Source organism: Gracilinanus agilis, chromosome 3, assembly GCF_016433145.1.
Source record: "Gracilinanus agilis isolate LMUSP501 chromosome 3, AgileGrace, whole genome shotgun sequence".
Lineage (NCBI taxonomy): Eukaryota > Metazoa > Chordata > Mammalia > Didelphimorphia > Didelphidae > Gracilinanus > Gracilinanus agilis.
The window spans coordinates 637,347,835-637,360,836 of record NC_058132.1 but is presented as its reverse complement, the minus strand read 5'-3'; the positions used below and the strand labels follow the sequence as shown (position 1 = coordinate 637,360,836).

The following is a 13,002-nucleotide window of genomic DNA, read 5'->3' as shown; positions in this document are numbered from 1 at the left end:
CAATACACTGAGCTACCTAGCTGCCCCCTTTAAAAATAATTCTAAAACTAAGTCTATAAATTGCAGAAAAGCTGCTAAACTAACATTGGTACAGAATTTCCTTATTCAAGAGTTGTTGGTATCAGTAAAATCATAGGCCCAAACTCAGATCAAAGACACATGTAGAGGTTTGGTGTTAGCAAGGAGACCTGCCTTTTTATTTCAGATCAATGGGAAGGAAGAAATATTGGAGAAAGATAAGAAGGATCACTTTAACATAGACAAAAAGAATCCACCACAGAAACATCAACACAAATGGTTGAAAGAAATTTTAGATGATGAACCTCTCTCATTTTTTAAAGAACCATAACAGAATCACAAATCTTAGAGATGGTCTCATCCGTCTTATAGGTGAGAAAACTGGCACATAAAAGCAATGGTGATTTCGGGGTCTTACAAACATTAAATGGCACATATGAAACAAATCTAACCCTTCTGGCTCCAAATCCAGTGCTCTTTCTACAACTTGATACTAGAAAAAAGTTCCAACAAAGTTTTGCCACTCTCTCCTCCTTCACCATTTGGCATTGAGAGGCGGTCCTTTTTTTTTTTTTTGGCCAAAAGTACTCTATATACAGAAGTAATATCATTCCATTCTCTAGTCCCCAGCAGACTGCCCATGCTATCATTCTTACTCTCACTAATATTCAACAGTTCCCTATCTCTACTACCTACAAACATATTCACATCTCCCCTATCTTCAAAACTCTCTTGTTCCTGTCCTCCAACCAGTTACTAATCTATGTTTCTCTCTCTTCTGTAGTTAAATTCCTTAATAAGCCAGTCAACAATAGGTGTTATCCATTTCCTTTCCTCTCACTTTCTCTTCTGACTCTTTATTGTCAGGCTCCTAACTTCATCATTCAAATGAAATTCTCCAAAGTTACTAATCATCAAATGGCCTTTTCTTACACCTTATTCATCCTGGACATTTCTATAGCACCCTCTTTCTCCTTATTACATTCTTCTCTCTAGGTTTTCCTAATACTACTCTCTCCTGGCTCTCTTTTTACTTATATGACAGCCCTTTCTCCATCTCCTTTGCCAGATCTTTATCTACATACTAACCCTGGGCAAGATATTTTCCAAGACTGTTCTGGGCCATCTTCTCCTATACTTTTTCACTTGGTGATTATGATCAGGTGACATGGTTTCAATTGTCATGTCTATGCAGATAATTCTCAGGCATGCCTATTGAGCTGTCATTCTCCAGTCTCACATCTCTATTAGATATCTTCATCCACAAAGTTCCCTGTACCAATAAAATCACAGGTCCAGGCCTTCTCTCTATCCTATTAGCACAGAGATTCATATCTTTTCCAAATATCTTTTCCTTCACTCTACTCTCAGATATAGACAGTTTACCTTCTTGTCTACATCAAACCTACGTATGTCTTTGATCTGGGTCTGGGCCTACTAATTCATTAATATTAAAGAATTCTTGAATAAGGAAAGTCTGTACCAGTGTTAGTTTAGTAGATTCTCTGTAACTTATAGCCTCAGTTTGGAATTATTTTCAACTGGGTTCAAACCCTTCCCTCTCGTTGCACAAAAATGAGAACCATCTCCCCATGCCTAGACTACTGCAATAACCTATACCTGGTAGGTCTGTCTGACACAAGTCTCTGAATTCAGCCCATCTTCCATTCAGCCAAAGTAATTTTCCTAAAATACAAATCTGACCATTTCACTTCCACTCTAGAACTTTAAGATTAAATACAAAACTGACTAGTGATCAGTGGCCTTCACAATCTGTCTCCTCTGCTTCCAGTCTTCTTACATCTTAGTACACTTCACCTGCACTTTGATTGAGTAACACTGACTGGCCTCTTGTTCTTCACACAGTTCCTGTAGAGCTCGGCTCTAGTTATTCTCCCTGCTGTCCCCCATCCCTGGAATTCTCTCCTTCTTCATCTATGCCTCTCAGTTTTCTTGGCTTCTAATCCCAGCTGAAATATCACCTTCTAGAGGGAGTCTTTCCCAGTTCCTCTCAATTCCTGCCTTCCTCCTGCTATTCCCCACTTATCCCATATCTAGCTTATTTGTACATATTTGTTTGCATGTTGTCTTCCCCCTTAAGGGCAGGAACTATCTTTTGCCTTCTTTTGTACCCCTCATACTTAGAACAGCACCTGGTACATAGTATGTTCTTAAGAAATGCTTACTGACTACAAATAGATAAATGATAAAAGGATATAAGCCAATAGTTTTCAAATGAACTTATAAACAACCTTATGAAAGAATGTTCCAAATAAGAGAATGCTTCACCTCAGTCAGCAGACTGACAAATAATCTTCTATCCCGTAAGTTGAATATAAGCTTCTGGAAAATAGGACTTTGGCAGCTAGCATAATGCCTTGCTCTTAATTCTATGAAATGGTTCTATAACTTAATTGATGTGAATACTATTTCAAGTAATGTGGATCCACCTTGTCCATTGCCCGCTCATTCTTTTATCTATATTCTCCCATAAACTTGCCACAAGGAATTCACCCAACATCTTATCACCTTTCCTCCAAATCACTTTAGGATCTAGGGACACTAATGTAATATATAGGTCATTCAACAGTTATATTTTGATTCTGACACATGATTAATTATCTTTTTTGATCATATACTTCTTTGATGAATGAATATATAAATAAATGGAAAAAATTTTGTTAAGTGCTGACTAAGTGCACAGCACTGTGCTCAGTGCTAAGGATACAAAGAGAAGTAAAGCAGTCCCTGCTCTCAAGGAACATATATTCTAATGAGGAAGACAACCCATATGGGAAGTTTCAAGTGTGAGTCAATGGAAAAGTCTATGGTTCTTAGGGTGCAGTGACAAAGCTGATAACAATGCCTTTTCTTTCAGGCAATTTCTCTTGGTAAGGTCATATTGCTATCTGGTGATAAACCCTATGATAGTGACAAGGACTTGGATGACAAGAACTTTATTTTCTGGGTCTTTAGGAGCTGTGCCCAGAGCATCTACTGGAGCAGTTGCCAGGTTGCTTCTTCATAAGGATTGCTTTCCAAGATGATGGCTATGATAAGCACTGGGCTAGAAGCACTTGACAATAAATAGTTCATTCAACATGACAATTCTGTAGACATTATTCCTTTAATTTTTAATTTTAATTTTTTTTTATTTTAAACCCTTAACTTCTGTGTATTGACTTATAGGTGGAAGAGTGGCAAGGGTAGGCAATGGGGGTCAAGTGACTTGCCCATGGTCACACAGCTGGGAAGTGTCTGAGACCAGATTTGAACCTAGGACCTCCTGTCTCTAGGCCTGGCTCTCAATCCACTGAGCTACCCCAGCTGCCCCCATAGACATTATTCCTTTAAAAAAATTTATTTTTCCCTAAATGCATATAAAAATAAATTTTAAAAACTGTTTTTGTTTTTAATTGAGTTCCAAATTCTCTCCCTCCCCATCCTCTTGTTTGTTTTGAATTCAGGGAAGTGCTATTTGGAAGTGTCTAGCAGACTCCCTCTGGACACGTGGGGACTTTGAGACTACATTTCCCATGATCCCTATGGGTTTCCGGTTTCTGGTTTAAGGCATGGGGACGTCCAGCGTCCCCACGTATGGGGAAATTTAAATTCGGAGGTGGGCCTAGAGAAAGCTCTTTCTGGGTTTTGCAGAGTGGCTGGCTGGCGTACCAGAGGGACAAGATGGCTCTGGCGGTAAAATTAAAAGATAGGCAAGGTCATATATATATTTTATCAACATGGCCATGGCTTTAATTAAACTACTAATTTCTCTTATTATGTCAGTCTTTATCATTTCTAATCTTAACACTCTCCTTAAAAAGGCAAGCTATTTGATATAGGTTATACCATGTGTAGTGAAAGGGAAAAATCTGGGTAAATTGTGAAGGGCCAGAGGAATGAATACAGAAGTGTGCTAGATGCAGAAAACAGGAATGTGTAAGAGGGAAGCTCTGAATTCTCAATGAAGGTTCTGTGGTGCTGGACTGGCAGTTGAAGGGAGAGTGAGGGGATTGTGAAGAAATACACATCTTCTGAACTGAGCTCTCTCCTAATCCAGTGTGAGATCTACCCAAATTGTCTACTTTGGTTCGTGTTGTACTTGATTGATCCCAGACATTGCATTTACATCAATTGAACTCCCAAGAAGAAACTACCAGTGGAATTGACCTGGACTTCTTAGTGACCTCAGTGGCTCAACCTACAGACTGTGGTGTCTAGGTCGCTTCTGGCACCAGCTTCCTGATCCAGAAGCTAGCTCTGAACTTTCACCAACAGACTATTTGGAGGGCTCAGACTAGGACAGATAGACAGGAAAGATGTGAAATTTAGACAGAGGGAGATAGCGTAGCTCTAACTCTGTTGGAGATCGAAGAGACTTTTTACAAGGTCAGTAGGGTACTGGTTCAGGTATATAATTATTAGCACAGAGACATTCCTAGCCCTCCATACTTGCCTAATCCCAATTATCATCTATAATGAACCTGTTGTCGATAAAAACTAGCAGTCAGATTGTAATTCTAAGAGTCTCAGAGCAGAGAGGAGCCATCTTGCTCTCTGTGCATGGGAGGAATATTCAAGTAAAGAACTGAAGTTCCCTAACCTCATTTACTGATCAAAATTACAATCCTACGGTAGTAATGAAAAACATATTTCTATATCAGTCATATTGTGAAAGAAAACACAAACCCAAAATTAAAGTTTAAAAAAACATGCCTTGATCTGCATTCAGACTCCATTCTTTCTCTGGAGATGGACAGCATTTTTCATTATAAGTCCTTCAGAACTCTCTTAGATCATTGTATTTCTGAAAACAGCTAAGAGTAGATATCATTTCTGCCATGTTTTATATACTGAAAACAAAGATACATATATAGCTATGATGAAACTATTTGTATAATAGAAGTGAAATAATGATAGGCCATGGGAAATTTTTGAAAGACTGTTCTATCTATTAAATACTTACATGTATGCAAACCTGCATTCATAGTTATGCAGGATTTAGTCAATAAGTTAAAAGTTTTCCTTTTAAGCTTCAAAGACATAGATGTGCCAGGAATATATATATATTTTGTTTTTACACATTACTGCTTTATATCAATAATGAAAAAGAAGTAGTAGACCTGAAGGCAATTTCATATAAGCCAAACTAACTAGTTATTACCCCTAACACTTTTCCTGAACCAGATCAATACAATTTTAAAAGGAAGGTGTCTGTGGCTTTTATAAGGCAAATATCTGAATCTCCTCTTTGAAGACATGTAAAATAAAAGTTCATCATAACATTTTGTAAAGTTTTTTGGCATTGAACTAGTCCAGGGGAAGAGAGGACTATGTTGAAATGGCACCATCCTTGTCTTATAAAGCAATGATAACTTCACAACCATATTCATGTGGAAAGAAGAGACTCTTGTTACACTTCATTTTACAACCTGAAGTCACGCTAAAAAACAGCACTGGAAGCCTGACCAATTCAAGGCCAATCAAAATGGCATAGAGGATAGAGCCAGTCTACCTACTACAGAAGTCTTTGATCAAACAAACAAAAATGAGGAAGAAATCACACATATTATTTGCCCTTGCTCCCATGTAAAATTCAAAAGTTACAACTAAGAGTTGGAGGTTGTTCCTAGGTCTACTTAAGACAAGACAAGAGTCTTAAGTTGACACGAACAATAACCTAAAGTTCTTTTAAAAAGACAAAAAAGTTAAATAAGTACCTTAATGTCAAAATTACAATCAAGTCTTCTAATTAACACAATGAAGGCACTAGAGGAGTTGTCTTTCAGTGGTGGAGGTGCTATGGGTTCACAGGCATTCTCTGGTTTTGAGTTTATCAGAAATCCCTGAAACAAAGAAAGATGTGATGAGTTGTTTAATAACTATACCTTAAAACTATCCTTCTATTCCAAAACGAAATTTTTTATATTGCTTTTATATTATTGATCATAAACCAAGTGAACACATATAATCCTTTAGACAAGAAACTATAATTTTTAGAAAGCATTAGACTTAGAAATCCAGAAGAAAACATAAGATTTATCACTTGTTTATATGGGTACATGATTTAGGGTTTTCTTTTAAAAGATTATTCTATTACAAAAATAAATAATATGGAAATTGGATTTGAATATAACCCAGTAAAACTGCTTATCAACTCTGGGAGCAGGGAGGGAAAAGGGGAGGGAGACAACAAGAATCATGTAACCATGGAAAAAAATTTTTAAATAAAATTTAAAATCAGCCATATCAAAAAAAGCATTAGACTCAGTTAACACTCTAAGATATCAATAATAATAACAGAATATTAGCCATCATATTAGAAATGATGCAATATGGTATATTAGAATTGATTAAAAATATGAGTCTGGCTGCCAGACTCATATTTTTAACAGAATATTATAGCACCTAAATATATTAAGAGCTTCTATTGGAGGAATAAAAACTTCAGGTGTATATAAATATTTAGGGAAGCTGAAACCCATGCAGAAGGAACTGGGTTCATATGAAATGGTGAGTATACAGCTGTTCTGATGAGATCATATTAAAAAAACCTTGGCTTATCCAAATATTGCTTGATTCTTTGAAGATTTATGGCAACTATAGGCTCCCCAGAGTATTATGTCCAAGAAAGGTCATGATATACATAAGTAGTATGATAGTTAACCTGGTATTGAACTTGGGACTTTGTATCAAATATTTAAACCCTTGTTCCCAAACACTATTGCATGTTTCTTAACATCCTATGTACCTTCTATCATGTTAATGACTTATGCTACTTAGTTGTCAAAAAACAATAAAACACACTATTAAACATCTAAAGGAGGTCACCTCCAGCTGTAATTTACCACAATTAAAGTTTGAATCTTCAGCACAAAATTAAAGCCCAGAAATTTCTTTATTTTTAACAAAGAAATAAATAAGAAGACAAGAAAATACATCTGATTTTTTAAAATAGTAACCTACAATTATATGGCACTTTAAACTTTGTGAAGTACTTTACAGGACTTCTTCAACTAAACCTCAAAAAAACTTTATTAGGTAGGTATTGTAAGTGTTATTATCTCCATTACATAAAGATGAAGAAAACTTGAGGATTAGAATGGTTAAATGACTTTCATATAATTAATAAAGGGAAGAAGCAGAATCTGAACCAAGATTTTATCATACCAGATGCAACACTAACAGGAATACTACCACACTGCCTCCTTTCTTACTTAATTAACAACTAATACCTTTTTCTTGCATATTGGAAAAGGCCATGAAAATTACTGCATATGTATGCTAAGACCAAAGAAATTTAAATGGGTCTATTAGCTATTCGAGGAGTCCATAAAATCGTCTAAGTAAATTTTAAAATACATAAACAGAATAATCTTTTTTAAATTACTGAAGAAAATGGTATGGTAAAGTTAACCACCACATTTAATATTCTCAGATATGAATCTCATAAAATCAAGTAAATTAATGTGCTTTATTTTCAAAAACAGCTAACATGGTTCTAACATTTATATAGTTTCAAAAACTTGGTGCTGAGTCTCAAAGGGTGAAGTATTTGGAGAAGGCAATAGAGAGTAGGGAAGAACAATCAGAATTCCAAAACCCAAGTGCTACTGTTAGACTACTCTGAGACCATTTAGTGCAAACATACCTGGAAAAGAACCCACTCTACAAATGCCCAACAAGTGGTCATCCAGCTTTTGCTCAGAAATGTCAGAAGTAGAGAACCCGCCCAACCCTGACTCAGAAGCATCTGTCCCATTTCTGACTAGTTCAGTCACTGTATCTTTCCCAACAGCAACCCTAAATGTGGCTCTTCACACTTTCCAGCCACAGTTCCTGATTATCCCTTCTGGGACCAAATAAGACAACTCTCTTCCCTAAGAGCCTTTCAAATACCTCACAGTAAGCTCTTATACACCCCAACTTGCCCAAGTTTGCTCTTCTCAAGCTAAACATCCCTGGTTCTTTCAAAAGGATTTCCCTATGAACTTATCTAGAGGCCTTTCACCATCCTGGCTGTGCTCTGCTGGGAGCCTCCAACTTATCAAATGTCCTTCCCAAACTGGTGCACATAACTAAGCACAATGCCCTGAATCTGGTCTGAGAACAAAGGATAGTAACATCATGAGTCTTCCAATCCTAGACACTAAACTTCTTTAAAAGCAGCCTCAAAGAATGGGTTTTTTTGCATGTAAAGTGTTAATGTCTGATACATTACCAGCATCCTGTGTATTCTAAAATGCATAACCTTATCAAATGATAACCTCTATCCTTACAGTTCTCTCTCTACTTCACACCTGTCAACTTACCAATTTTCCAACCCTGCCTGGTCTCAATTTTCTCTGGTCTCTCCTATATCATAGACATGACCATAATGCTTAACAAATCTATTATCCTTTACCCTTGAATCCTTCATACCTTACCATAGCAGTCAGTAGGACATAAGTAAAAAGAAAAAAAAAAACAACTAATAATAATAATCCTTAGTCTAAGGATTTGGATTTGGTAATAGAGAATCAAGTATTAGGATAAGGATAAATTCAGTTAAAAAAAAAAAAAAGCATTCCATAATTAGCAGACAAGAAAGATAAGTAGAAATAATTGCTTAAATAGCTTTCTGAGTTTATTGCTTTTTAAATTGAAACATCTCAGATCTACCTATCTTATCACTCCCTTCACAGGAATCTACAAAGGTATGTGACCAAGGAGACAAAGACAACTCATGGCCATGATTCAAACACAAATTATTCTGAGTCTGTAAGTGGCCTTCTTTCCACCCTATGACAGCAACATGAATTCCTTCAAGCTACTATGAAGTCCCTATGTATTAAAAAGCAATTTATTAAATTAACAAAATATAGTAAACCTTTTTTCATTTCAAGGTTTGGTTATTATTAGGACATACTTATTAATCAAATACTCTAGTTATCTCTCAACAATGCAATGACCTGAGACAATCCCAAAAGACCTATGACAGGGAATGTTCTCTAGCTCCAGAAAAAGAACTATTGGAGTCATCTTTCACATTAGTGTATTAATGATTTTATTTTGTGGTTTTGATTACGTATGGATTTGCTCTTATAATGACCAATATGGAAGTGCATTTTACATGACAAAAACAAAAAAATTTTAAATAAATTAAAAATATTCTAGCTGAATTATATAATATATAAATGAATCACCAAATGAAAACATAAAACACACAATGCCAAAACTTATAATGAACATGATATATTTTTTATTTTTATATGTTATGGCTTTGCATTGTTTTAGGAATTCCAGAAAGATCTGCTAACGCTTACAAAGACTGGACAAGAAACTGAAGATGTTAGGAGCGTGGGTGGTGTTTCATCAAGTGCTGCTGAATGAAGGCAAGCATTACAAAGAAGAGAAGTAGTTAAGAAGATAGTGAAAATATATCTTGTATTTCTGGTTCACATTATAAAACATGGGAAAGATCTTGGATATAGTTTAGAGATACTCTTAAAATGGGGTGGTAAAAACATATTTCCCTGGAGGCTTGAAAATCTAAAAGGTTTGTACCAAAAAAAGGATGGAGAAAGAAGAAAATTGCCTACATATATCTACCTACCAAACAAGATACCACAGAAAACCGCTACAACATAGGAAAAGAATATACATACATAGTTATTATCTGTCACCTGACCAAGTATCACATCTTCAAAAGCATGCTAGAAATATCCATCTGGAAGTTTCATAGGAATCTTCTCTCCTTAATACAGCCAAAACAAAATTCATCTTTCTAGAAACAAACCCATCCCCTCTTCTAATTTCTCAATTTCTGTCAAGGGTGTCCCCATTCTTCTCTAATTACTCAGCTTCACAAATCTCTTTACTTTCACTCATCGTCTCCACAGACATAAATTGGATGTTCTGAATTCCCAATTAATCATCTTTGTCTTCATCCCCTTCTCTCCATACATGCCCTAGTTACCTAATTTAAGACCTCATCACTTATAGCCTAGACTATTCCAAAGTCTCTTAGTGGTCTCTCTGCATCCTGCCCTTCCCTTTCCCTCTCCAATACATCCAAACCTGATTTTCCAAAGCAAATGGATGACCATTTCACTAGTTTCATTAGTATTAGATGGCAAAAACTAAAGCCATTCAGTCAGAGATTCCTCTTCTTCCCTCTTCCTGATCTCACTGAGATGTCATTTTTCTTTATCCTTGTCTCTGATGAAGAGATCTTCTTCTTACCAATCTACATAGAATCAACTTAGAGAGGGGTAGAATCAAGATGCAGTCTTACCAGCAACAAAAGCTGAAAGCTCTCTGACTATCCTTCCATACTAATCTTTAAAAAGCACTTTTAAAAAGACAGAAATCCAAACCCAACAACAAAATGGAGCCACAGGACTATCCTGCTGAATATAACTTGAAAGGAAGAGAGAGAGAATCAATTTCCATGGTATAAGGGAGAGACTGGACACGCCTTCCCCACCTAGTGCCCTGAGATCTGCAATCAGATGAGGGCTGACTGTGGTATTCACAGGCGGGGGTTGCAACCACGACAGAGCACCTCAGATCCACGATAAGAGGTCTAAGCTCTAAAAGCAGCTGATGGAGAGGAACTTGTGGGGGCTAACTGGCTAGGCACCTTGGCCTCCACAACATCAGGCATCGGTGAAGATTTGGGCTAAGGGCAGATTAGCTCAGCAGGTCAGCTGAACTGGTATAATCCAGTATACCAGCAGAGGAGAAACGAAGACAGACGATTCCCTCCAGGGCAAAATATCTCAAATACCCTGTTTCAATAAAGCAACAAAAAGAGTTTTGGAATGGGGGAGAGGATGAGCAAAACAAAAAAAGGAGACATCAACTGAAAGCTTCTAAAGGGATAAAGAACAAAGAAAAGAACCAACAGAAGTTGACGGGATACAAAGAACTTTAAGCAAAACCTCGAAAAATCCAGAGAATTGGACTCAGACACTGGAAGAGCTCAAAAAAGAATTTAAAAATCAAATAAGACAGGTTGAAGAAAAATAGGAAAAGGAAAATAACAGCTTAAAAAGCAAAACAGGTCATCTGGTAATAGAGGAACATGAATTAAAACAAAAAAAAAAATAGTGTCTTAAAGCCAGAATTGACCAACTGGAAAATGAGGCAAAAAAGTCAAAGGATAAAAGAATGTCCTGAAAAGTATGGACAAATTGGAAAAGGGTCTTTAAAAATTAGAATTGGGCAATTAGAAGCTAATGACTTCATGAGACATCAAGAAACAATAATCAACAATAATTGATAATCAAAACAAAATTTAAAAAATGAAAAAATACGGGGGCAGCTGGGTAGCTCAGTGGATTGAGAGCCAGGCCTAGAGACGGGAGGTCCTAGGTTCAAATCTGGTCTCAGACACTTCCCAGCTGTGTGACCCTGGGCAAGTCACTTGACCCCCATTGCCTACCCTTACCACTCTTCCACCTATAAGTCAATACACAGAAGTTAAAGGTTTAAAATAAAAAATTTTTAAAAAATGAAAAAATGAAAAAATAAAAGAAAATATGAAATACCTCATGGAAAAAAAATAACCTGGAAAATAGATCCAGGTGAGAAAATTTAAGAATTATTGGACTACCCAAAAGTCATAACCCTCCCCACACCCCCCCCAAAAAAAATTCCTAGAAATTATGCTACAGGAAATTATCCAAGAAAACTGCCCTGATATTCTTCAATAAGAGAGTAAAATAGAAATTGAAAGAATCCCCAAATTACAACTCCCAGGAATGTTATAGCCAAGTTCAAGAGCTCCCAGGCCAAGGAGAAAATACTACAAAAGCAGCTAGAAAGAAACAATTCAAATAACATGGAGCCCCAGTCATGATGACACAGGATCTAGCAGCTTCCACAGAAAGCTTAGAATATGATATTCCAGAAAGCAAGGGAAGTGAGTTTACAACCAAAAATTAACTACCCAACAAAACTGAATATATTCTTTCAGGGGAAAGTATGGTCATTTAATAAAATAGAAAATATCCAAGCATTCCTGAAGAAAAGATCAGACTTAAACAAAAAAACTGATGGCCAAATACAAAATTCAAGAGAAGCATAAAAAGGTAAATAAGGAAGAGAAAAATCATAAGGGCTTCAATAAGGTCAAATGGTTTATATTCCTATATGAAAAGAAGATATCTGTAACTCTTAAAAATTGCTAGTTAGAAGAAGTATACATAAAGGTTGTGGTAGTAAGCTGTTTAGGATGATAAGTAAAAAAAATATTAAAACTAGGAGTGAAAAAGAGGATAAAACTAAGAAAAACGGGAAAAGAGAAGTAAAATGGGGTAAAAAATATCACATAAAGAAGCAGGGGTGGGGTGGGGAAGGGGCATGGAAGACGAATATAAATATAATAGAAAGGGAGGAAGAGTATAGTGACAGGTGATACTTAAACATTACTCTTGTTAAGATGGAATTAGCTCTCCCCTATTTATTCTTTAGACTTTAGCTATCAGGAAGGTAAACACCCCACCCCACTTAGAATTAAGTGGCAAGGGGGGAGGTCTATAACCCATGTGTGCTAGTGAGTGACAAATCAAACACAACTGACTGCCCCCTGGCAGTCTGAAGCAAGGTTGAAGCTGCCATTTGTCCATGTAGAATTGGAGGGTGGACGTAGGAAGTGAGACAACAAACTATCTTTTAAAAATGATGGTAACTTTCTGTGAAGGGGGGATTTTTGCCCTTTGAATTTGGCCTTGGAGGAGCTCGGGTTTGAGACCTCAGACTACTTCTTTTGGATTGTCTTATAGGTGATTGAAAGGCTGACTCTCTTTGGCTTTTCTGGAGGCACTAGCTGCTGAAGAGGCCTCCTGTGTTGGAAGAGGCCTCATGGCTAGAAGTCTTGTTTAATTAATCTCTGTGTCCCCCTTTTTGGGGCCTTTGAAGCCCTGCCTGTTTCAGACCTTCAGACCAAGCAAGAGTAACTCTCTCTCTCTCTCTCTCTCTCTCTCTCTCTCTCTCTCT

General features: G+C 36.6%; 1 protein-coding gene across 1 annotated transcript in view; it reads right to left on the bottom strand.

Moving 5' to 3' along the window:
• Nucleotides 1-13,002, bottom strand: part of RNF13 (ring finger protein 13) — a 117,075-nt gene that overhangs the window by 62,687 nt on the left and 41,386 nt on the right. Inside the window, exon 4 of the mRNA XM_044670848.1 lies at nucleotides 5,739-5,864. Coding sequence (XP_044526783.1) covers nucleotides 5,739-5,864 — 126 coding nt within the window. The remainder of the gene's footprint in view (nucleotides 1-5,738; nucleotides 5,865-13,002) is intronic.